This window comes from Gopherus evgoodei, chromosome 12, assembly GCF_007399415.2.
Source record: "Gopherus evgoodei ecotype Sinaloan lineage chromosome 12, rGopEvg1_v1.p, whole genome shotgun sequence".
Lineage (NCBI taxonomy): Eukaryota > Metazoa > Chordata > Testudines > Testudinidae > Gopherus > Gopherus evgoodei.
The window spans coordinates 5,389,600-5,414,935 of record NC_044333.1 but is presented as its reverse complement, the minus strand read 5'-3'; the positions used below and the strand labels follow the sequence as shown (position 1 = coordinate 5,414,935).

Genomic DNA, 25,336 nt, shown 5'->3' with positions numbered 1-25,336 from the left:
CACGTTCCCAACAGGCAAACAGCCTCGGGAGTGCCACATTAGGCAAGCGCAGCTGTGCAGCAGGACGCTGCTGTGTATAGCAGAAGGGACCTGTTTCCCAATAACCCAAATAGCGATCAGCTGTCACCAGGGAGACGTGATCTCCCCCTGTACAGCAGCCCACGCCTGGCTCGATCGGATATTTCGTGCACCACGAGTAATTCCGTTTGCTGATTTGCAAGGAATTCATTGCTGAGACTGTACTGGCTTATGAAGTCTTTCACCTCACGGCTCATGTTGGGCCAATACAGGGTTTTCCCTGGCTTTGCTTCGTACACCTACGGCTGGGGTGAGCATTTTGGGATGCATGTCTTTAGGCATCGGCGCCGACTCTGTGGGTGCTCCGGGGCTCAAGCACCCACCAAAAAAATAAAGAAAGAAACCGGCGCTGTTTGTACGCAGCGCACAGTGAAACTGAAAGGTGGAAAATACCCACCGGCAAAACCAAAAGTCAGCGCCTGCGTCTTTAGGCATTTTGACCCTACTGCCTTTCTAGGGGGCACCATTTGCTGCTCCGAGTTCTCTGCGTGACCAATATTCAGGAATACAGGACTAAGTGGCTTCTCTTCGTTCTTGTAGTGCCATCCTGGCCCAGTGACTTGCTGGAAGTGCACTGGCTGCAGACAGGTCTCTGTGTCTGCAGAAGCCCCTGGGCTGTCGTGTGAAGGAAATTCTACGTGGCCGCGGTGTTCAGATTCCTGAGGAAATTTCTCCTCTTGGTGTATTGGGAGGATTTCATATTCAAGGGAGTCAGCACCAGGGCCGGCTCCAGGGTTTTTGCCGCCCCAAGCGGCAGAGGGCGGGGGGGGGGAGCCGCAATCGTGATCAGCAGCAGCTCCACTGTGCCGCTTTCTTCTTCAGCGGCCGAGAGGGACCAAGGGACCTGCCGCCGAATTGCCACTGAAGAGCCCGAGGTGCCTCTTTCCCTTGGCTGCCCCAAGCACATGCTTGCTGAGCTGGTGCCTGGAGCCAGCCCTGGTCAGCACCATTGTCTGTTATGTTCCTGCTGCCCCAGATGGACAGTCTGCCCCGACCATCACAGAGCCCATTTGTATGGTGCACGCATGCGATGGTTTGGATTGAGCAGGGGGTGGGACTAGATGACCTCCTGAGGTCCCTTCCAACCCTGATATTCTGTGATTCTATGACGTGCTTTGGCAGATGTTCCGGAGCTGATAACATCTTCCAAAAGCTGTTCTCCACAGGTCTGCGGCCTGTGCCCACATGGCTTAGATCACATACAAAACCAATGGCTAGGCTTTCCTTGTCTGTGTGAGGCTTTCCTTGTCTGTGTAAGCACAGTTTGGCTCTGGTACAAACAGTGTCCTAGTTGCAAAGGCTACAGACTGGCCATCTTGTAATAACGCTGCTCCCAATCCATGTTCACTGCATCCCACGTGATAGTTACAGGTTCCTTTGCATCATACTCTTGCAGGACCAGTTGACTAATCACTACCTTTTGGAGCTGTTCGAAATTCCCAACATCATCTAGCATTTTCATTGATCAGTCTCCTTGTGGATTCCCTGAGCAGGGAGGTGTGTCAGGAACTCGGACAGATCATTAGCAAATCCCCCAGAGCTGTGTGTGTCTTGGACGTTGTTTGCACAGGGCACACCCAGAACTGCTCAACTTTTCCCTCTCCTGGCAGGAGTCCGATACACAGCACAGCTGCCAGGCAGTCTCACGTGTTTCTTATTCGGTGTGGGATTCACATAGGGCACTCTGTTGTATCAGGTTAGGACCATGATCAGGAGCATCTGCACAACCAAATGCTCAAGTGCAAATACACCAACCCCTCTAGTCCCATTAGTGCTGCATGGTGACATCTCAGGCACATTTCTGGGAAAGAGAAAAGCCAAATAGCATCTGCAGTCATCTCTGCCTGCCAGAACAAGCCCAGAGTCACCCGAGCTTTCTTCAGCAAGTTTTACCTGCCTGAAACCCCCTTTGGCACCTAAACCAGAACACATCTTAACTTTGTGAATCTGGGCTGGATCTCTTCATCTGTTGGTAAGGGATAATGGAACACTGGAGAGCTTTGCAGAGGTGGAAGGAGTCAATATGAACACAGAAGAGACCTGGTTTTTAATAGCTACCATATTGCTGTTCCTGTCTGTTGGTGTGTAACCTTCTTTAAAACTCCTTGTCAATATGTTTTACATTTCTTCTTCAAAGGAATCACTACTCTGCCAGGTGGTTTTTGTAGCAGTTTCACCCCAGGGTTGATTTCCAAGTGATGTTCTCCAGGACGGTATCCACACCCTTCAAAACCATCCCCAGATGGACGGTGCTATTTGTCTCCTTGGAAGAGGCCTGTGGCTGGAACGGTCTATCGCATTGTGTGTCAGTCCCTCATCCGCCACATACAAAAGCCCCAATTTTCCACTTGATTCTTCTGAGCACAGAAGTGCTTGTGGCATTTCAGCCATTTCAGTCTAGTTCAGGGGTCGGCAACCTATGGCTGATTTTCAGTGGCACACTGACACTGCTCGGGTCCTGGCCACCGGTCTGGGGGGCTCTGCATTTTAATTTAATTTTAAATGAAGCTTCTTCAACATTTTAAAACCTTGTTTACTTTACATACAACAATAGTTTAGTTATATAATATAGACTTATAGAAAGAGACCTTCTAAAAACGTTAAAATGTATTGCTGGCATGCAAAACCTTAAATGAGAGTGACTAAATGAAGACGGCACACTACTCCTGAAAGTTTGCCAATCCCTGGTCTAGTTTGCGGTGCTTGTCCTTGTCTGGACCAGTCAGCTCCAGCTGCTTGGAGATTTTCTGATTGAACAGATTCTGGCTGGAGAACGCTGGCTTGTCCAACCCAACATTTCTCACAAAAAGAAGTTGGGTTCAATGAACTTTTTCTGACTCCCAGGCAGGATCCCAATGGAACCTGGCTGGCTGCAGGGGAGCCCCGCGGCATCATCTGCCCCAGAGCCAGGGACTGCAAGATTCTAGGGGCCTTGGCTCCGGGGCAGCCCCACTCTTTCCCCGTTCCTGGCTGTGAAGCTGTGAGCCTAGAAACCCTGGGAGCCCTACCTGGAGCCTGGACTCTCAAGACTTCCAGGTGCCCAGCTCTGCAGCAGGGAGACGGAAGCCCAGGGACTCCCAACTCTAGCTGGGGTTCAGTTCCTGGCTCTGCAGCAGGGAGTCAAGAAATCTTGAGGCCTCTCAGGGCTTCCTGGCATGGAGCTGGGAGGCTGAAAGTCCTGGCCTGGGCTCCTAGTGCCTGAGACTCTCCAGACTCCTGGCCCCTTGCTCTCTGGGCTGTCTGCCTGGCATCCAGGAGCCTGGGAGCCCGGGGGCTCCTGCTCAGTGAACGCGAAGGTTAGTGTCACTCAGGAACTGCCTGTCCCTGGGGGGCGATCCGAGCCCTTGGCGGCGGCCCCCGGGCCTGGGGGCGCTGCGCGGGTCCATGCAGCGCCAGGCGCAGCGGGACAAATCACCTGCCCCCTGCTCTGCGCAGCTCCGCGGCAGGGGCGGGCTCAGCCCTGCCCAGCCCGGGACTCCGCCGCCGCCTCCCGCAGAGCGCCCGGCTCCAGCCCGGCCTGTGCGCGCAGCCCCGCCCGCCCGGCGCCCGACGTCAGCCGGGGACCCTGCCCAGAGCCGCTGCTGGGAGCCGTGTGAGTCGGGGGCTGCGGGCGGCGCGGCCTGGGCCCCGGGGGGGTCTGGCGCGGGGGTGCTGCTCTGCCCAGTGCGCTGGGACCTGCGCGGGCTCGCCTGCTGCTGCGCGCCGATCTGCGCTGCGCGGCCCTGGGGCTCTGCGCGGCTGCTATTTATAGCCCTGCTCCCTGCAGCCCGTGCGCAGGCGGGGGGCATAGCGCAGCCGGGGCTCCATGCACCCCGGGGGACATGGCACGGCCGGAGCTTCCTGCCAGGCGGGGGGGGGCATGGCACGGCCGGGGCTTCGTGCAGCCAGGGGGACATGGCACGACCGGGGGGGGGCATGGCACGGCACGGCACGGCCGGGGCTTCGTGCAGCCAGGGGGACATGGCACGGCCGGGGGGGGGGGGACATGGCACGGCCGGGGCTTCGTGCAGCCAGGGGGACATGGCACGGCCGGGGGGGGGGACATGGCACGGCCGGGGGGGGGGACATGGCACGGCCGGGGCTTCGTGCAGCCAGGGGGACATGGCACGGCCGAGGGGGGGCATGGCACGGCCGGGGTTCTCTGCAGCCGGGGGGGCATGGCACGGCTGGGGCTCCCTGCCAGGCTGCCCGGCCTGCAGAGCAGGAAGCGCAGGAATGGAGCCTGCTCCATGGGGAAGCGAGGCGGGGAAGGCAAGGCTGGGAGCCCGGCTCTTGGGGCCGTGCTCTGCGTGTGTGGCAGTGTCCGGGAGCCCTGTCGTGCTGCGGGGCTGGCTGGGCACTTGCTCAGAGAGAGGCGCACCCCCCACAGAATCACTGCCCCCCACCCAGGACCCTGGCTTTCCAGGCAAGGCCCTTGCCCAAGTCCTGACCCAGCCTGGCTATGCTTGTGCCATGCACTGGGCCCAGCCTGGCGCTCAGCCTGCCCCAGAGGGTGCTGTGCCCTTGCCCTCCCAGGAGGAGAACCCAGCCTCATTCCTGTGATGGGGGAGCAGCACTGCAGCCAGTGCTGGAGACGGAAATCAGCTGGCGGATGCCAGGAAGTCCCCCTCCCAGCAGCGTGTGCCGTGTGTACCAGCACATTGCACACAAGGAGCCCGCCAGCCAAACATGGGCACGCTGCCAGCCCAAGGAGCTGTGCTTGTTCTGCATTAGTGTCTCAGTGGTGGCAGGCCCTACCGCACACAGTGTTCCCGGGGCACGGCCCCCAGACGATGCCTCTCCCTCCTGGGGAACCCCAGTTCCCTAACACGCAGCTGTGATGCCAGGGGCAGTCAGAGCCCCAGGGCAGCGAGGGATTTCCACAGCCCCCTCCCCTCTGTCTGTGGGGTTCCCCTGTGCTGGGCTCACTCCCCTTCATCTCCCAGTGACCCCAGAGCCCCAAGTGACCCAGGCTGTGCCCAGGTGATGGTCATTGACAACAGCTGTGGTGTGGATGACTCTGGGTACCATGCAACTGGCCACATCCCCCACCTGCTAACCACTGGCTTCCAGGCGTAGGCCCTCGCCCTGTGAACACACCCTACTTGGTATGACGCTATGAAAGCCCTGGCTGGGATGATGTAGTTGGTGTTGGTCCTGCTTTGAGCAGGGGTTGGGACTAGATGACCTCCTGAGGTCCCTTCCAACCCTGATATTCTGTGATACCAGCTCTTGCTGTTGGCAGCCTGGCGTGACCTGTCTGGCACCGAGGTGCTCAGTGCCTTTAGCCCTAAGTCTGAAAACACCTCGCTGGCCTGCACACCGAGGGGCCTGGCAGGGCTGGGGGGTGTCAGCAGAGCTGTGAGCGTACATGAGGGCAATGCCTGGAGTAATAGGGGGGCTGCAGGTCAGAATTGAGGGGCATTGACGGGGGGTGCTAGGATTGAGAATAGTTGGGGTGGAATTAGGGGGATCCAAAGAGCTAGGACTGTAGGTAGAGCTGGGGGAGGGTGGGCAGTGCCAGGGCAGTAGGGGAGCTGCAGGTCGGCAGTGAGGGGCAGTGGCAGAGCTGCCATCCCCTGCCCCTCTGCTGCCAAAGGTTGCTCGTGCCAGCGGTTTGTTTTGGGAAAATATTGAAAGCCCCCAACCCTCCCCGGTGTGACCAGGAATCAGAACCACGCGGTCTGGGCCCCTGCCCCCTGGGACAGCCTGCTGGCCTCGTGGGCTGCAGCTGGAGCAGTCTGGATAGGGGAACGCCTTTAAACACCCCACTCCATTGGCACCTGCAAGGGGGGGGAAGCTTCTTGTGTGCACACACCCCTCCCCCAGTGGCACCTGGCCAGCACTGTGGCTCACGTAGATCAGTAATGCCCCATGGGGGGTCTGCGGCTGCCCCTTGGCTTGGCTGGGGGAGCCTCTGGGCCGACGTGCCGTGCGGCTGCTGGAAACTCTGTCCAGCGTGGCTACGTGTACAGATTACTGGCTGGGAAGCTTGGAGCAGTTATAGGCTCAGCCCAGAGGGGAGAGGCGGCCCCAGGCTCTGGGGGTCAAGGTGTGACCCCCGTGGGAACCCAGAGCAAGAGCTCAGGTATGGTCTGAGCTGGGCAGCAGCCCAGTGCCAGAGGCATGGGGGCACCTGGCCACATGCCATCCTGCACAGGCCATGGGCATGAGCACACATCATACAGTCAACCTGTGGAACTCATTGCCAGGGGATGTTGTGAAAGTCAGAAGTATGAAAAAAAGTTTCAAATAAGAATTAGATCAGGTCATTGAGGACAGATCCAGCAATGGCTATTAGCCAAGATGGTCTGGGACACAACCCCATACTCTAGGAGTCCCTAAACCTCTGTTTGCCAGATACTGGGACTGGGCGACGGAGGATGGATCACTTGATGATTCCCTGTTCAGTTCATTCCCTCTGGGGCACCTGGAGTTAGTCACTCTCGGTAGACAGGATACTGAGCTAAATGGACCTTTGGTCTGACCCAGTATGGGTGTTCCTATGGCCCTGGGCAGCTCCTTGCACTGTGAGAGTCAGCAACACGTGGCGTGTGTGAGAGCCAGGATCTCTGTGAAGGAGAGTTAGGCTCCATCTGTGCAAATGTAGGCCAAGGGGGTGCGGTCCCTTTGCTCGGGGCACTCTAGGGGCAAAGGGCTGCGCACATGGATGGGTGTGGGGCTGACAAGGTCAGGGTTCCCCATGTGCTCAGGGGGATGTCTGGGGAATGGGATAGCTGCCGTGCTCAGTGGGGTGTTTGGGCAGGGAGTGTGGCTGGTGCCCCCTGTGCTGAGTGGCTTCTCTGTTGTGCCCAGCCTCCCTGATGCCCGGCCCCTTGTGACGCTCCGGTGCAGCCATGGCAGGGGCCAGGGGCTGCTACGAAGGGAAGATCGCCGGCCTGTACGACCTGGAGCGCACGCTGGGCAAGGGCCACTTCGCCGTGGTCAAGCTGGCGCGGCATGTCTTCACGGGGGAGAAGGTGGCGGTGAAGGTGATCGACAAGAGCAAGCTGGACATGAGCGCCGCGGGGCAGCTGCTGCAGGAGGTGCGCTGCATGAAGCTGGTGCAGCACCCCAATGTGGTGCGGCTCTATGAGGTCATCGACACCCACTCCAAGCTCTACCTCATCCTGGAGCTGGGGGACGGCGGCGACATGTTTGACCACATCATGCGGCACGAAGGTGGGCTGGCCGAGGGGCGCGCCAAGCACTACTTCGCCCAGATCGTCCACGCCATCTCCTACTGCCACAAGCTGCACGTGGTGCACCGCGACCTCAAGCCCGAGAACGTGGTCTTCTTCCGGGAGCAGGGCGTGGTCAAGCTCACCGACTTCGGCTTCAGCAACCGCTTCCAGCCCGGCAAGATGCTCACCACGAGCTGCGGCTCACTGGCCTACTCGGCACCCGAGATCCTGCTGGGGGATGAGTACGATGCCCCAGCCGTAGGTACGTCACCAGGGTTCTGGCTCCCATCGGGTTGCTTGGGTGAGGCTGGCGCAGCCCGGAGCGCTGAGCTGGCATGTCTGTGAGGGTTGGTGATGGGAGACTAGGGACAGGTCCCACATTCTCATTACCAATGTGTGCATAAGGCTCTGGTCAGCCTGGGACCTGAGCGTCTCGCCCACGTTTATGGACATCCCCTCCCGATGCCCCTGCGAGACGGGGGCAGCTGTCCCACTGGGGATGCCTGAGGTATGCAGAGGCTAATATAGCATGGGCAACAAGGGAGGAATTAGAGATTGGCTGTGATTGGTGTCACTCAGCTCTGTGGGAGGAGTCACACGACAGGGATGTTAATGTCACTGGATGCACTCTGGTCAGGGAGGACAGAGTGAGCAGAAGGGGCGTGGCCTGGACATCACAGATCCTGCCCCCTACACTAGTGACCGACAGCTGAGTTCAGAGGGGCAGGAGTATTAACTGGGTCAGCGTATTAATGACGTGTCACAAGGCAGGATACTGGGTGGTGTCTTTTATAGAGACCAGTCGGACAAGGGAGCAGGATGAGCAGCTGCTTAAACAGCCATCCCTAATGCGTAGAAAGAAAGACAGTGTTGTCGGGCGGGGAGGAGGATTTCTTTGTCTGTGGAGGGGGAGACATGCTGGAGCTTTCATGCTGCCACTAGTAAGATATCCTTGGAGGTTCTAAAAATTATACATGACTTTGTAGCTCAAGAATTCTTACGACCAACTTGGGGTCATTCCTCATACAGATGAATTGAGCAGAGAATTAAATTTGATGGTTGTCTAGGTGTAACCGATCATGACTTAATGTTATAGGCTAGGTGCAGACTGAATGTAGTCCCATCCAGGTGTATATATGTACGTAGTTCTTTAAAAGGGCCAACTTCCCAAAACCGAAAACAATCATGAGCAAAACAGAGTGGGAGGAGATATTTGAATATGCAAATATGAATGATAATTGGGACTCCTGGGAGTTTCAAAAAATTATAGCTGATCATTTTCAGACTCAAAAAGTATTGCAACCAACTTGGGATGGTTCTGTATCTGACTTCATTCTGACAGGTAAAGAATTGATCACTAAATTAAAAATTAGCAGTTGTCTAGGTGCAAATGATTATGATCTAATTTAATCCTTTATGTTCAAGCAGAAAATAGTCCTCTCCAGGAATGTATGTACTTAGTGATTGAAATGGCCAGTTTCCACAAACTGAAAATAATCATGAGCAAAACTGAGTGAGAAGAAAAATTGGAATAGAACATGAACAGTAATTGGGAGCTGTTAAATAGTTTACTAGATGCCTAAAAAAACCACAATCCCAAAATCATGAAAGAAGACTTCTTCAGATTAAAAACAAAAACAAAAAAACAGATTAAAAGGGAAGGTGAAAGCAGCAATAATAATATATATGGGGAAAGTTGATGCAATTACTATAAATCAGCAGTTATGAAATGCAGACAATTGAAAAAGGAAGCTAAAAGTATCAATGAAAAATCTGTGGCCAGTAGGTTAAGGACAATAAAAAGGAAATGTTTACTAGATCAGGAACAACAGAATTCCTGGTAGTGGTCTTGGTCCAATAGTAGGTGGGGATGGTACAATTGTCAATAATGATGCAGACAAAGCAAGAGTGTTCAGAACATATTTGTGTTCTGTATTTGGGAAGAAGCTGGGTGATGTATTTATGGCTCACAGAGGTAATGAAATTCTTTTTTTATTATAGTAGTAACTAAGGAGGATATTTCACAGCAGCTGCTAAAGTAAAACCTTTAAAACCTGCAAGACCAGATAACTTGCACCTAAAAATATAAAAAGCATTAGCTGAAAAGCTGTCTGGGACAGTGATGTTCACTTTCACCAAACTTGGAATGCTGGGGAAGTTTCAGAGGGCTGGAGAAAAGCTGCTATTGTGCTGATGTTTAAAAAGGGTAAATATGGTGATCCGGGAAACTACAGTTCAGTTAGCCTGACTCTGATCCCTGGCGAAATCATGAGGAGGCTGATATGGGATCCAATCTGTAAAGAATGGCAGCATAACTAATGCCAGTCAATGTGGTTTTATGGAGGCTAGGTCTTGCCAAACCAAGTTGACGTTTTTGCTTCTTGATGAGATCACAAGTTTGGTTGATACAATAACTGTGTGGATATAACTGAATGGGCTTCTGTAAAGCATTTGACTTAGTTCCACATGATTAAAAAATTAGCACTCTTCAAAATAAGTGTATCCCATGGTAAATGGACTAAAAACTGGCTAAGTGATAGATCTGAAAACATAACTGTGACTGGGTCTCCCAGAGATCTGTTCTTGGGCTGGTGCTGCTCTATACCTTTATCAGCTGTCTGGAAGAAAACATAAAATCACTGCTGGCAGAGTATGGAGATGACCGCAGATATGTGCGTGGAGGGGGAGCGCCCATGTGTTTCGCCCATGCTGCCCTGGCACAAAGCCATGCAGGGAACCCAAGCGCCATGGGGTGCAGCCTGGCCAGGTGCTGTTAACTATGGGGGGGGCGATCTGGGGGAACGCAGAGGGGCATGTGGCTTTGAGGCCCACTCTGTTCAGTTCTACAAAGGCTCTTATCCCGTGGTATCTGAATGCTCTCCAATCCTGCATTAAGTGACTTGGGGCTCGTTCTCTCTACCAGGGTAGAGGGTAGAGCTGTGCGGGCTCTGAGAGGTTTGTTTGTGTGTGTCTGGGCTGATATCAGAGCAGCACTGGGAGAGGGAGGTCTGGGATGGCCCTGGGGGAACTCGTTCCACAGCTTGGGGCTGGCCCTTGAGGAAGCTCTGTTTCCTCCTGGCGGTAGAGCACATGAAGACCAGGGGGCGAGCCCTTGGACTCTTCAATGGGGAGTGGCGGATGGGCTGAAGAGATGGCGAGTGCCTAGGTTGGCTGCGGCCTTGTGCCCGGAACACCAGACATGCGGGCGTTTCCGGGAACTGCGTGGCCCCCACCTCCCACTGTGACCCCGCCCCCAGTGCGACCTCATATACATGGGGGATGCCGTTTCCAAGAGGGTGCCGCCCGTCCCCACCGGCCTGACCTTGCACCTGGATCACGCTGGTGGGAACTGAGCAGGGCACTCTTGGAAATGGTGTTTGCACCCTCGCCCCCCATCTTCCACCGCGTCCAGCTTTGGCCCCTTACTGGCCAGGGACAAAGCAGCCCAAAAGAGGACAGTGCAGTGTGACACCGGCCGGGTGCCTCCCCAGCGGGGCCCATTGTGCCAAAGAGCCACGGCAGAGTAGCTGGAGTGCCCGTAGAACCTGCGCTGGGGTGGGGAGGGTCAGGTGGAGCTGAGCTGAGGCTGAGGTGACAGGCCCTCCTTGCCCCTCCACTCAATGGAAAGGTTGAGGGGGCTGGGCCTGGGCTGCAAGGGAGAGGGTCAGGGCTGGAGCTCACCATGCACTTGCCCCACCCCGTGGTGGGGAGCAGAGCATGGCCATGCAGGGAAGGGACAGGACGGGAGGGGGCTTGGCCGTGCAGGTGGCATATGGGGAATGCGCAGGGAGTGGGGGGTGAGGCAGGGCGGGACAGTTTGTAGCCAAGGCCAATCAAGCAGCTAGTGTGTGGAGCCCAGTGAGGGGCTGGCTTGGGGTGGAGGAGGCTGTGCTGGCACTCGGAGGGTTAAGCCCCCTCGCTGGTGGCCCAGGGAGGCGTGTGGCACCCAAAAGGCGCAGAGGGAGATGCTTCCCTCCCGCACATGCTGTGACACAAGCCAGGCCCCAATGTCCCTCCTGCTCCAGGCTGCGGTGCCCATGGGGGCATTGGCCCCTCCAGGCTGTCGCTTCCCTGACGCAGGGGCTGGCTCAAGGTGGCCAGCTGGGGCGAGAGCTTGCTGCCTGCCTGCCGAGGGCTAACTCCGAGCCCTGATTCCTGCCTTTCTTGGGGCCAGGTTCCTCCCCTGCGGCCCAGATCCCTGCATTGCTGGAGGCTGTACGCAGCAGGTAGCAGCTGCGAGAGGGGCAAGCTGCCCTGGCACCTCACCAGCTAGTAACGCCCAGTCTCGCTGCTGGGGGGGGGGAGGACCGTCAGCCCCACCCCAGCAGGAAGAGTCACACAACGGGCCCCACCCCCCATGTCAATACACCCAAGTTGCTAGGGTGCCCGGCCAGAGGGACTCTGCTGCTTCCCCTGCCTCTGGGGGGAAGGCAACCCTCTCACCACTCCCGAGGTGGGGCCCTGTGGCCAGGGCCCCCATTTGCTGGCAGTAATGCAGAGCCTGGCCCAGTCTTCTGGCCTCCTGGAACTGAAGCCCTGCAGTCGCAGGGGCATCCCTAGTGTTGCAAAAAGACCTGGCCTTGACTGCCCCCTCCCCTCCAGTCCTGTCTCTGCACCATCCCTGTGGTAGTGACCCCGTCTCTGTGTGGCACGGGGGTGTGGGCAGGGTCTGGGCAGAGCCCGGCACGTCTGCTGAAGCTGGCCATGGGGCCACTCGGAGATGGGGTCACTGGGCCAGGGGAAGCACTCGGGAACAGTCTGTGCTGAGCGGAGCCTGGAGGGTTATGGCAGGAAGGGCCTTTCCTGTTCCAAGGAGCCTGGCTGGGCAGCTGGCCCAGCCCAGTGAGGCCCCAACAGCTCAGTGGACCTAGCTGGGCCCTGCCTTTCCCCAGCTCTGCTGATGTACAGGGATCCCCCGGCTGTGGCCGTGTGGGGAGGGGGGCAGGAGTCGGTGCTGCCGGGAGGGATGAATGGGGGATGAGCCCTGGCACAGAACTGCAGCTCCAGCTTCTGGTGGTCTCCATGTCTCTGTGACCGGCGCAGGTACGGGGCCAGGCTGGTGTCCATAGGGGGAACAAACAGAGCCCCTCTTCACCCAAGCCAGCCCCAGGCCACTGCCCCCCACCCCAGCTCTGCATCGCCCAGGAATGACCCCCTGCCCCGCCCGAGCACCCTGAATGGTAATGGAAGCGCCAGTCCCCAACAGCCCTGCCAGCTCCCCAACGGATGGGTTTGGGCCCCTCATGCTCCTGCACAGCCTCTGGGGTCCAGTGCGGCACTCCACACCCCCAACTGGCATGGAGCCTCCAGCCCCAATGTCCCCCTCACAGCCCCCCACCCCCGACTGGCACAGAGCCTCCAGCCCCACTGTCCCCCTCATAGCCCCCCCCACCCGACTGGCACGGAGCCTACAGCCCCACTGTCCCCTTTACAGCCCCCCCCACACCCGACTGGCACGGAGCCTCGAGCCCCACTGTCCCCTTCACAGCCCCCCCCACCCGACTGGCACGGAGCCTCCAGCCCCACTGTCCCCCTCACAGCCTCCCCCACACCCCCGACTGCCACAGAGCCTCCAGCCCCACTGTCCCCCTCACAGTCCCCTTCCACACCCCCGACTGGCTCAGAACCAAACAGCGCCTGGGTGGCACAGATGCCCCTGAGCAGTGCTCCAATAGTGGGTACCAGGATCCAGCCTGTTCTCCCCTGGGGGCCTGGCCTGGTCTGTGTGTGATGCTGCTGCCCTTCCCCCCGGCCCCCCAGGCCTCAGTCCCCCCACCCCCTCACTCTCCGGGACGCAATCCGCTTTCCCAGGGAGCCTGAGCAGCTTAAGGCCCTGAGAGGCGCTGACGTATCAGCACCACGGCTTTGTGGCCCCCGTAATCCCTGCTCCTTTATCCCTTTTCCCAGCTGTGTGGGGCGCACACACGCTGCTCTGCCCCACGGCTCCCTGGAGACTTCCCCCAGCAGTTCCCACTGCACACGCGCACCCCTGCTCAGCAAAGCCTTCGGCCCACTGAGCATGAGCAGATGCTCAAGTCCCAGCACCTGGACAGCTGAGCTGCCCCTATCCTCTAAGAGAGACAGCCCCGTGCTATAAATAACTGGTAATCGCTTCAGCTGGAGGTGGACTCTGACTCCTCCCCCCCCCGCAGCCCTTCCCGCTTGTGCCTCAAGGCAGCCCTTGGGGATGGATTCAGTAATAGTCCATGTCCATGGGGCGGCGGGCGGTGGGTCATGGGACTGAAACAGGCTGGCTGGAGACAGGCACAATGCAGTTAGGTGAAATGCAGCAGGCTTTCCTCTCACTGCTCTGTGAGATGCTCCTCAATCCCCACCTGCAGCCCCCTGCTATCCCTGCCCCGGTTCCCCCCCTCCCCAGTCCTTCCATCCCACTTTATCCCAACTGGGTTCTAGAGCAGGACGGGGTCAAGAACCAGCAAACCAAGGGTAGGAAGACATAGTGTCCTCCTTGTGAAAGGCGGCAGGAAGGGGCCCCTGGTGTCACACTGGCACTGGGGTTCTTCAGTGTTTATGTGTGATGTGAGTGGGATGGAAATGAAAAGACAGGTGTCACTGCATCGGTTACGCTCGGGGCAGCTCCCCACTCTCAGAGCGATGGGCTCAGGCTCTCTGCAGACACAGGCAGTGTCACTGCGTCGGTTACACTCGGGACAGCTCCCCCCTTTCAGAGCGGTGGGCTCAGCTCTCTGCAGACCCACTACGTCAGTTACACTCAGGGCAGCTCCCCGCTCTCAGAGCAATGGGCTCAGGCTCTCTGCAGACCCAGGCAGTGTCACTGTGTCGGTTACACTCGGGGCGGCTCCCCCCTTTCAGAACGGTGGGCTCAGCTCTCTGCAGACCCACTACGTCAGTTACACTCAGGGCAGCTCCCCGCTCTCAGAGCAATGGGCTCAGGCTCTCTGCAGACCCAGGCAGTGTCACTGTGTCGGTTACACTCGGGGCGGCTCCCCCCGTCAGAGCAATGGGCTCAGGCTCTCTGCAGACCCAGGCAGTGTCACTGCGTCGGTTACACTCGGGGCAGCTCCCCCCTTTCAGAGCAATGGGCTCAGCTCTCTGCAGACCCAGGCAGCATCACTGCGTCGGTTACACTCGGGGCAGCTCCCCCCTCTCAGAGCAATGGGCTCAGGCTCTCTGCAGACCCAGGCAGTGTCACTGCGTTGGTTACACTCGGGGCAGCTCCCCCCTTTCAGAGCGATGGGCTCAGCTCTCTGCAGACCCAAGCAGCATCACTGTGTCGGTAACACTTGGGGCAGCTCCCCGCTCTCAGAGCAATGGACTCAGACTCCCTGCAGACCCAGGCAGTGTCACTGTGTCGGTTACACTCGGGGCAGCTCCCCCTTTTCAGAGCGATGGGCTCAGCTCTCTGCAGACCCAGGCAGCATCATTGCGTCGGTTACACTCGGGGCAGCTCCCCCCTCTCAGAGCAATGGGCTCAGGCTCTCTGCAGACCCAGGCAGTGTCACTGCATCGGTTACACTCGGGGCAGCTCCCCCCTCTCAGAGCGATGGGCTCAGGCTTTCTGCAGACCTAGGCAGTGTCACTGCGTCAGTTATACTCGGGGCAGCTCCACCCTCTCAGAGCGATGGACTCAGGCTCTCTGCAGACCCAGGCAGCATCACTGCATCGGTTACACTCGGGGCGGCTCCCCCCTCTCAGAGCCATGGGCTCAGGCTCTCTGCAGACCCAGGCAGCATCACTGCATCAGTTACGCTCGGGGCAGCTCCCCCCTCTCAGAGCGATGGGCTCAGGCTCTCTGCAGACCCAGGCAGTGTCACTGCGTCAGTTACGCTCGGGGCAGCTCCCTCCTCTCAGAGCAATGGGCTCAGGCTCTCTGCAGACCCAGGCAGCATCACTGCGTCAGTTACGCTCGGGGCAGCTCCCCCCTCTCAGAATGATGGACTCAGGCTCTCTGCAGACCCAGGCAACGTCACTGAGTCAGTTACACTCACGGCAGCTCCTCCCTCTCAGAGTGATGGGTTCAGGCTCTCTGCAGATCCAGGCAGCGTCACTGTGTCAGTTACACTCAGGGCGCCCCCTCCCCCCGTCAGAGTGATGGTCTCAGGCTCTCTGCAGACTCAGGCAGTGTCAGTTGCACTTGGGGTAGCTCCCTCTTTTATGGCATCAAAATGACAGCACCAGCTTTACCCTGTGAGCAGCACCACCATGCCACTGCAAAGCCCACTCATTCTGGACTTCCTGGCTCTTCCCCTTGGGGTCTCTGGAGCAGTGTACCAGGCTGCTGCAGGTATTTCCTGGGGCACCCACGTAGCCTGGCATGAGCTGGTTAGGATGAAGGCTGCAGCAGCAACTCTGCTGAAGGGCTAATTTTCCAAATGCTTTTCTATTCCTAGGAAGACTCAGATCAGTTTGGAAATGGCTGGCCCAGCTGGGGGCCTGCAAATTGGGGATACAGGTCTCGAGTCTTGGCTCAAATGCAGCTGACTGAAGGGACCAGCTGTGACTTTGCAAAGTGCTCTGAAATGTCCTTGCAGAGCCGGATGGACTGGGAAGCCAGCAGGGCCAGGCCAAAGACGGAGACACGTGGTCACGCAGTCGTGGCCCAGGGCTCCCAAATACATCTTACAATGCAGCAGGCGCTGTGTGGGGCGCAAGCAGCGTGCTGGTTGGAGGGAGACAGAGCTGAGAATACAGAGGCTCAAACCAGGCCACGGGCCGGGGCAGGGAGCCCCTCACTGGCCCCATCACATGCTCCTCACACAACTCAACTGTGCAGGTCAGACCTAAGACCTCTCCAGGCCTCCGGGAAGCTTCCCGCCTCCCAGGGGTTGCCTGGTTCACACCTGTTTGTACTGCGGAGACGGGGCCGTGGCTGCAGGGGAGCAGACCTTGAAACGTGTGTGCCAGGGCCGTCTCGGCCCCAGTGACTGGCTCCATCCCCCCTGTTGGATCCCGTGCCCCATCCCAGCTGGACACTTGTGGCCCGATGCCGATGTGGGCTGAGCTCTCTGTGTCCTTCTCTCTGCAGATGTCTGGAGCCTGGGCGTCATCCTGTATATGCTGGTGTGCGGCCAGCCACCCTTCCAGGAGGCCAATGACAGCGAGACGCTGACCATGATCATGGACTGCCGCTACATCATCCCGCCCCACGTGTCCTCACAGTGTTCTGAGTATGCACCCCCAGTCTCCTCCGCCCCCTCTTCTCCGGGCTTGCCCGGCGCTCCGGAGGCCCAGCCAGACGGGTGCCACCGTCTGCAAGGGCATGCGGGGGGCATGGGGTTGGCTGCTCACACCCCTGCACAGCCCAGCTCAGTGCCAGGGAGATCTGAGGGCTCAGGTTCAGTAGGGAAGGAGGGTGCAGATTTTTACCAGGACGGGGAACCAGTGGAACAATTGTCCCAGAGGTGTGGTGCATTCTCCATCTCTTGGAGAAAGACCCCCAGTCTCCAGGAGAGGCCTGGAGATAGGGATCGCTGGGTGGGTTCTCCAGCTCAGACTTGATGGTCCCATCTGGCCTCAGAGCCTGTGGCTCTGTGCATCTCCGCTGCGGGTGCTGCTGCGGGCCTGGGGCAGCGTCTCCCGGCTGTTCACTCCTGGGCCAGCTTGTGACCCTGCCCCCCTCTACTCTCTGATAGTCTGATCGGCAGGATGCTGCAGCGGGATCCCAAGCAGCGGGCCTCCCTAGAGCAGATTGAGACGCACCCCTGGCTGCAGGGCGTGGATCCCTCCCCAGCCAGCCGCTGCCTGCTGCCCCTGACATCGCACAAGCGGGTGTCCGAGGAGGAACATGACATCATCATCCAGGCCATGACATGTGGGAACATAGCGGATCGGGACGTCATCCAGGAGTGAGTGCCTGCCGGGCAGGGGTTGGGGGAGGCGGGCAGCAGAGTCGCTGCACCAATCTCCCGCTGGGCTATTTCTGGGCAGGCTCCTGTCTGTGTGGTGTCCTGGGCCTGGCATCTCCCCATCCCTCGTGGACAGAGGGCAGGGAGCTCTGCACAGGGCTTGGCTGAGTGACTTATCTCCAGCCCGGCCCTTGCGCAGAGCGATGGAGACCCTGTGAAAGAGAGGGGCAGGTCCTCTGGCACCAGCAATACCCCCCTCCCCCGGGAAAGCAGGGCAGCTGCTCTTTCGGGTGTGAGAGGCATTTCCTTCTGGGCAGGGGGGCAAGCCAGGGGGTTCCCTGCAGGCTGAGAGGGGCAGGGCAGGGGGTTCCCTGCAGGCTGAGAGGGGCAGGGCAGGGGGTTCTCTGCAGGCTGGGGGGGCAGGGCAAGGGATGGGGCAGGGCAGGGGGTTCCCTGCAGGCCGGGGGACAGGCCAGGAGAGTGGTGGGGCAGAAGGCAGGCTGTTTTCTGTAGACTAAGGGAGCAGGGCAGGGGATGGGGCAGAGCAGGGGGTTCCCAGCAGACCGAGGGGGCGCAGGGGGAGGGCAGGACAGGCAGTTCTCTGCAGACCCAGGGGCAGTGGGGCCATGCCCAGGGCGTGGAGCTCAGTGCTCTGGTGTCCCCCAGACCATGAGCAGCCAGCATGCTGCTCTTGGGTAGCGCTGCGCTGGAGTGCGCCCAGAGCCCTGTGCTGGGGCCTGCTGGGTTCCTTCGGGGTGCAGCTCTCACCTGTGCCTTGCATCCCCCCAGGGCCCTGGAGGCCGATCGCTACAACCACATCACAGCCACGTACTTCCTGCTGGCGGAGCGAATCCTCCGGGAGAAGCAGGAGAAGCAAAGCCACAAGCTCAGCTTGGTCTACAACCTGGCCCAGCAGGTGCAGAACGGGTGAGCCCACACCCTCTGGCTGGGACAGGCTACAGCTCAGCACCAGGGGCCACAAGCACAGCCGGCCCCACCCGCCGGCAAGGGTCCCCTCAGGTGTGCTGTGCGGGGGGGCCCATGGCGCCGGCAGCAGAGTGCTGTGCATGGCACCACAGCCCTTCACTGGAGCTGCCCAGGGAGGTGGGATGAAATCCTGGCCACACTGACTCTAGTGTCACTTCACTGGGGCCCAAACTCTCCCAGACTCCTGTCTGTGGGGGATGGCATCCGGCCTGGCACAGAGCCGGGTGTGGGGTACCCGACCCCCAGGTTTTCCTGTCCATGGCCCTGGGGATCGTGCCAGGGCCTGGGAGGCCTGGCTGGGCAGCTGTAGTACTGATCCGACGCTGGCTCCGGCCTGCTGCACCACCTCAGCCTGAGCGGCCACACTCGCAGTCCCACCCCAGCTACCACAGTGATGGGCTCTTCGGCCCCAGCTCTGGATCCATGCTGCGGGTAGCCCAGAGTCACTTAGTGCCCCTGCCGCAGTTACTCCCGGCTGGCAGCTCCCAGCCTGGGCCTGATCCTGGGCACACTCCCCTCTCTTTCAGCGCCAACCTGTCGGACCCATTCAGCGCCATGGGCGACACCCGGGACCTCTCACCCTTTGCAGAGATGCCAGATAGACTGGCAGCTTTCTCCAACCCCCAGCCCCGGGCTGCCGCCGAGGATTCTGGGAAAAGAGATGGCAGACCCATTTCTTTTTCTGCCCTGGGGGATGACAACACGCCCCATGAAAATGAGCAGCTGGTCCGAGCCCTGCTCAGTCCCGCCCTGGCGGATGCCCCCATGGCCAAGAGCACCCCGGCTCTGCAGCAGATCTGCGAGGAGGAGGAGGAGGAAGAGGAGGAGGAGGGGAAGGCCAGTGCAATGGGAAGGAGAAGCTCCTCGCTAAACCAAGAGCAAATGCGAGATTTCCAGAGCTCCAAGGTCTCCCTGTTGTTCTGCCGCAGCACTGTGGCCCACAGTAAGGGGGAGAAGAGCTTTGGGGCCACCAAGCCAGGCCTCTTAGAGCAGGGCCTGGGGAGCAGCTGGCAGCTGCCGCCTCTCAGGAGGGCGCCAAGTCCCAGGAGCGAGACGGGTCAGCCCCGAGAGGTGACAAGCCACGGTGCAGCACGGGAAGCCATGGACAACCTCAGCGTGAGCGTTGGGGAGCATGCCCCCAGCCCCCTCCGTGCGGGGACACCGGCAGCAGAGGGGGACCCAGAGCTCCAAGAGGGTGGGGGAGTGGGTCTGCAGAGGTGCCAGGCTGAAGGCAGCTCGGGGCCGGAGGAGGACACCACCACCACCACCACAGAAATGGAGGATGGGGGCAGCCTGGGGCAAGTGGGCAAGGCCCTGTATCCAGGGAGCTGCGAGGGCCCCGTCGCTGGCTCTGCCGTGAGCTCTGGGAGCCTCCAGGCCACTTCAAGTGGGATGTCAGTTCCAGAAGACAAGTCCAGGAAACTTGACGGGCCCCCTGGGACAGGCTCCTGCAACAGGCACCCAGCTGAGAGCACTGCACTGCACAGCACCGCCGGCGGCGAAACCACGGCCGACAACGTGATCAAGTTAGACCCTGCTAAAAACAAGAGCACCCACCTGAAGGACAGGCTCCTGCAGTTCCCGCTGTGTGAGAAGGCTCTGGCCTTCAAGATCCGGCCCAGCTCCAAGGAGAGCCTGCTGTCCCTGGGGCAGTTCAACTGCTGCCACGTCATCTAGTTGGGGCCCGGGCAGGAAAGTGACGGCGCATGGACCCAGGCCAGGGGCTGCTGGCAGGTGCAGGGCGAAGGAACAACATGCTGCTTCCGTTCTCGGTCTCTTGCTCCCACAGAGCAGCTGTTCTCCTGGCTCCCTCGGGCCGGACTCAGACCCAGTCCTGCCCACACTCCCTTCCCTTGCCCCGGGGCCCTGCTTTGGGAGCACGCTGAGCGCCCGGTTCCTCCCATAGCCATGCATGTGGGCCCTCAGACGGCGACAGAGTGCGCTGGCCGGGCGGGAGCCACCTGGCTGGCCGGTCTCACGGAGAGTGTCCCCCTCGCCCACCCGGGATGGCTGCTGATGCTCTGTCAGCTCCCCCCTGCAGCGGCGCATTGGGCTCCTGCAAAATTCCTGCCTTCGTGCTGACCCCTGAGCCCCCACAAAGGTAGGTCCGACATCAGCAGCTGGCAGAGGGCAGACACAGGCTGGGATCCGCACAGGGGCTAAGCTGCATGGCTGCATGGTCTCCTGGAAGCCCTGGCCTGTCATAAAGACCAGCGTGGTTGCAGCTGCACGGGCCAGCAGCCATGCTTCTCTGTTCCCAAGCCAGAGCCCAGGAGGCTGAATAGAACGTGGGATCCCAAGAAGCACAGCCACCCAGGTCCCCAAGGGAACGCACCGAGGGCCAGCTGCACTGCTTCTCCCTGGGGACGGCCTCTGCTGGGCAGAATCTGGGCCAGTTACCAAAGGGTTAACAGCGGATGCCAATGCTCCTATTCTGTGGAGGAACCCAACCTCCCCTCCACTGCAGCCACACACCAGAAGCAGCCCAGGGCCAGACTTCAGCTGCCCCCAGGACCCTTTCACACCTGCTGGCTGAAAGGATGCACTGGGCCTGCAAAGCACCCTGGGAAATGCCTCTCCAGCTGGCCCAGAGCCATCTCCAGATGCTGGTGAGGCTCCGGGTTCGTGCAGGGCAGTCCAACACCCTGGAGAGGGCCACGGTGATTGGGGCACAAGTTAGGGTGACCTCAGAGCTGCTCTAACCTGCTCCACTGGCCCCGGCAGCCCAGGAAACAGCCATATTCCCCCAGTCTCTGCACCAGGGACTCCTCGGTGGCAGCACGGTCTGCACAGAGTGCCACAGAGATCAGCAGGAGCCGTGCTCGTGCCATGCACAGCCTCCTCCCCGGTGCACCACTGGCTCTAGGGCCCTCAGCCGGGTCAGCCCATGGCTGCCTCTGCGAGCAAAGGAAGGAAGGTGCTGATGGAACCCAAATGGCGGCACCCCAAGACACCTGCCAGTGTGTAGCAGTGATGCCAGCATGCTGTGCGCTGGGCACACGGGGTCGTACAAGGCTGGCGAAGCCCCACCTCGCTGGGGGAGGCCTGCCAGCCCTCAATGCACCCTCTTCCTTCTCTGGCAGCCAGGCAGAGGCTGGTCCTGGGGGCACATCGGGTGGCTCTCAGTGCCCAGGCAGCCAGCTGCTGCCTGCACCCACCTGGCTCTGCCTGGGATGTTTTTATAACTATTAGAAATAATTTTTTAAAATAGTCTATTTTAATGGAATTTAAATAGAGATTGCTATATCCCCCTCCCCTGCCCGCCGGGGCACCACACCGCGCTTCCAGCCCCAGCTATGCATGGCCCCAGGAGTGTTTCCTGTCCCCGTACTCACCCACCCTGGAGCCAGAGTGACCATGCCACAGCCGACAGCGTCTCTGTCTGCAAAGTGGCTCCTGCTCTGGGGACATGGGGGAGGATGTATGTCATGCACACGCACACACGTATACAATCTAATCTGTTCCCTCCAGACCCCTGCAACGATAAGCTTTCTATTTATTATCTCTTTGTTTTCTTGCTGGCAAGAAATGAATTGTGAATAGAGTCTGAAGACAGAGCTCACTGCTGAGTTCTGCATAATGTGCACTGAATGGATCGGGTCCAATTGGGAAGCAAAGCAAGTCAGTCCAGTAAAATAAGCTCTTGATTTCAAAACGGCGTCTCCGTTTCCTTTGCTGGGCTGCCAGAGAGAGAAACAACCAGGATTAATGTCCTGTTTTATACTGCTGCCTTCTGCCAAGCAGTAACAGATGCCAGGTCTCTGCGAGTTGGCTTCTTATTGGAGCAGATATGGGTGATGCTGAGTCTGGGTATAGTTTTAATGCAGTTTGATTATTTTCACTTTACATAGCAGGCCTGGAGCAGAGGTGGTCACAAACAGCATGCAGGCTGGGCGCAAGCCCCAGTTGCCAGAGAACAACTCTGCCCCAAGAACCGACCCTAGTTATATTAAGCAGAGCCCAAACATCACTGCTGCTTGCCAGAACTCCCTGTAAAATAAACATCAAAAAAATTCCCAGTGCAGCATTTCATGAGAGGCTGGTTGGTGCCCAACCTCTGAGGAAACTGCCGTGCCAGGCCATGTGTGCCAGCGCCCCCTGCTGTTCACCAAAGGTTATTTTCAGGTTCCCAAAGGTGAGCTGGGCAGGGGAGAGAAACTCCCTGTTCTGAGGGTGTTAGAGCCCAAATTCAGGCAGGACCAACAAGCAGGGAGGCCGGGCGCTGAGGAAGGAGGTTCCCCTTAGAAGGGCAAAGGTGTGTGCACAGTGTCATTGGTCGGGTAAGGGGGGGGTCTGTTGCCTTTAAGGAGTAGTGGGGATGGGGCCCGTCAACCCCTGTTCTGGGACATCATGGGTCCTTTAAGGGTTTAGGGGCAGAGGTGGGCTAGGCATGGAGAGGCAGGTGCTGGGAGGAGTGAGGGGGATTGTTTGTGCCTGGGGCCCAGGAACTGTGGAGCTCAGCTCCCCTCTCTCCTCAGAGCCAGGGAGACCCTCACAGCAGGGGGTGGTTTGCCCTGGCCTCCGAGGGGTGGAGGAGCACTGGACCCCTGCAATCCAGCAGCCAGCCGGGAGGGCAGAATGACGGGAGTGAGGGGGAGTCTCCCTGCGATGGGTACTGGAGACGGCACGGCAGGGAGCTGCCTGCACCACAGCCCAGGCCGAGGGATGTGCCATGGAGCAGGGCCACACTGGGCCAGGCAGGGGGCCTGCAGGGCCAGGCATGGGGTGCGGGGGCAAGGACAGCACCTTGCCACAGCCAGAGCACATTTCCTTTCCTTTTGCTTTTTCTTACATTAATTTAAAATCAAAGCGCTGCCCTCTCATGCCACGGTGGCTTGAGCACTGGGCCCCCCCACCAGCCCAGGAACCCCTCTCCACATGCCATACTGCATCAGGCCACTGCACCCCCAGCCCAGCCCTCCCCCATGTCATAGTGGATCAGGGCACTGCCCCCTCCAGCCATGGTCCTGCCTATCATTAGTGGTGACACCTTTGGGACACAAAATTGGATGCTTTGTTGTTGCTGCACAAACACTTGAAGAAATCATTTCAGGAGCCTGGACATTGGCTGAGACAGGGAGAGATTATGGCAATGGCTGATGGCCCTCTCTTCACAGCTGGTGGTGCACATTGCCCTGTCAGGCCAGGTACCAGGGCTCCTCTGCAGGGAGAAGCTGACCCCTTTGGGGAGCTCCCTCCCTGCGCCCAGCATGACACATCAGTGTCACAACTGGCTGTGCTGCGCATGGCACTGTCCCTGCTGGCTGATCCTTTATAAGGGGGAGGGGACAGCGCTCCTGCCAAGATCAGCTCCCCCACCCAGCAGGTAATAATGCTCGAGGTCTCGTGTCTAGCCCAGGCCAGGCCTGGGGTTCTAAGGGACAGCCCTGTGGGAAGAGCCCTGAGGAAGGGGCACCCCTCAACTTGTGGGGCTGGGAGGGCCAGGCAGTCCGGAGGCCTGGGGAGCAGCAGCTGCAGGGAATCTCAGAACTGTCTGAGCCAAGTCAGACGCAAGGCTGGGGCCTGGCTCAAATAGCTGGAGCAAGAGCCAGAGGCTGAGATGGGGGAAGGCAGGGGCAGCTGCTCAGAGAGCAGGAAGAGCCAGTCCCTTGGGGAGGGTGCGCTGGGCCCCGCTGAGCCTGGGCAAAGCTGAGTCCTGCCAGGCAGGGTGGGACACAGCGACTCCCCATCCTGGGCGTCTTGAGCACGAATCACCTGTTCTCCCCCAGCCCTGTGCCAGCCCCTCCCTGGGGCAGTTTCAAGGAGGCAAAAGTTTGGATGGAGTTGGGCAGGGTCTTGCTGGCAGGAAGATCCTGGGGAGAGAGTTTCTCATGTCAGCCATGGCAGCCGGAAAGGGGCGAGCTTCCCTTCAGCCAACACCCCTGGGCAGGGCCTGCTACCCCTTCTCAAAGGCATGATCACCCTGGGAGCGTCATGCAGCCAGGTGCCGCGTTGCCAGGTGCAGGGGTCCATGGACAGTAGCCACCTGTCCTGTTGGCAGCATGAAGCTCAGGTGCAGAGAGCAGAAGGCCAGGCCAGCTGGAGTCACCTGCATGCTGGGTCCCAGGGGCAGCTGTCAGGCATAGGGGCCCCAGCGGGGATGTTTCATTCACAGCTCAGGAGTCACAACCCAACCACGCAGAGGGGCTCATGCTCCAGAAGCCAGAGGCTGGAACATCCTAGCCATCGGCAGTAACATCTGGGGTGAGGAGAGGATTTGGGGAACTGTTGGAAATCCCAGACAGCTGCACAACAGCAGTCGAGGAACGCCCCTAACCCTCGGCCCTGGCCGAGCAGCTGCTTCCTGCCGACTTTTCCTGGCTGCGGTGCCACACCCAGGCCTGTGGCAGGAGGGTGGGCGGCTGCCAATTGCTAAGCCCTCCCTCTGGCTGCTGAGGGAGAGGCAGCGTCAGAGAAACAGGCACAAAATGCCCATTGGACAGACCTCCCAGCAGCCCTTTGCACCCCCCTCAAGCAGCGCCATGGCTTGTCTGCCCTGGAAGCCTCAGCCTCCGGCACTGTCAGCCCAAGACGCAGGGTTCTGGGCTTCGGCCTGCTATCCCCACCCACACGAGTGCAGTGAGCTTGCCTGCCCAGGTCCCCCGGGGGGAAGGGGAGGGAGGTGGTCCTTGCTGGTAGATGCTGTTCCACTTCATGTTAGCAAAATCCATCTAAAAAGCACCTTCAGGCTGTTCTTGGTGCAGACTAGGGTGACCAGACAGCAAATGAGAAAAATCGGGACGGGGGAGAGGGGTAATAGGAGCCTATATAAGAAAAAGACCCAAAAATCGGGACTGTCCCTATAAAATTGGGGCATCTGGTCACCCTAGTGCAGACAGGCCAAGCCACACATGGGATGGCCCGTGCCAGCTCAGTGTGCCCATAGAACCGCCCCTATTGTAGCAGGACCTGCCTGTGTCCCCCTCATGCCCCCTCTGCTCACTGTCCCACCACGCTTACATCAGCCCCATCGCCTGCTTTGCAACCAGCATCACGCCAGGGGGAGCTACACAGGTTTTGTTGCTCATCAGATAGAACCATGCGGGGTCCAACCGTCCTCCTGCCACTATCCCCTGTGACAGCAGTTCCTACCTGAACTGCCCTGCCCTTCCTGCACACCGCTGCTCTGCAGGCACCTGGCCCATGTGCCTCCCCTCTGGAGCACACGCAGCCACCCTGGGACCAGGCCCCATGGCAACGCTGCACATTGGCCCCTGGCTCAAATGCAACATGCAGGCGGCTCAAGGTTCCTATTGGAGCTCACTTCCATTGCACGCCCAC

General features: G+C 59.3%; 1 protein-coding gene across 1 annotated transcript; it reads left to right on the top strand.

The window, feature by feature from the left end:
* Positions 1-3,600: 3,600 nt before the first annotated feature.
* Positions 3,601-22,314, top strand: LOC115660376 (SNF-related serine/threonine-protein kinase-like). Its single transcript, XM_030581739.1, has 6 exons — positions 3,601-3,670; positions 6,874-7,503; positions 16,249-16,390; positions 16,856-17,068; positions 17,858-17,995; positions 18,583-22,314. The coding sequence occupies exons 2-6, from the start codon at positions 6,915-6,917 to the stop codon at positions 19,730-19,732; spliced, it is 2,232 nt and encodes a 743-aa protein (XP_030437599.1). The 5' UTR covers positions 3,601-3,670; positions 6,874-6,914; the 3' UTR covers positions 19,733-22,314.
* The last annotated feature ends 3,022 nt before the right edge of the window (positions 22,315-25,336 follow it).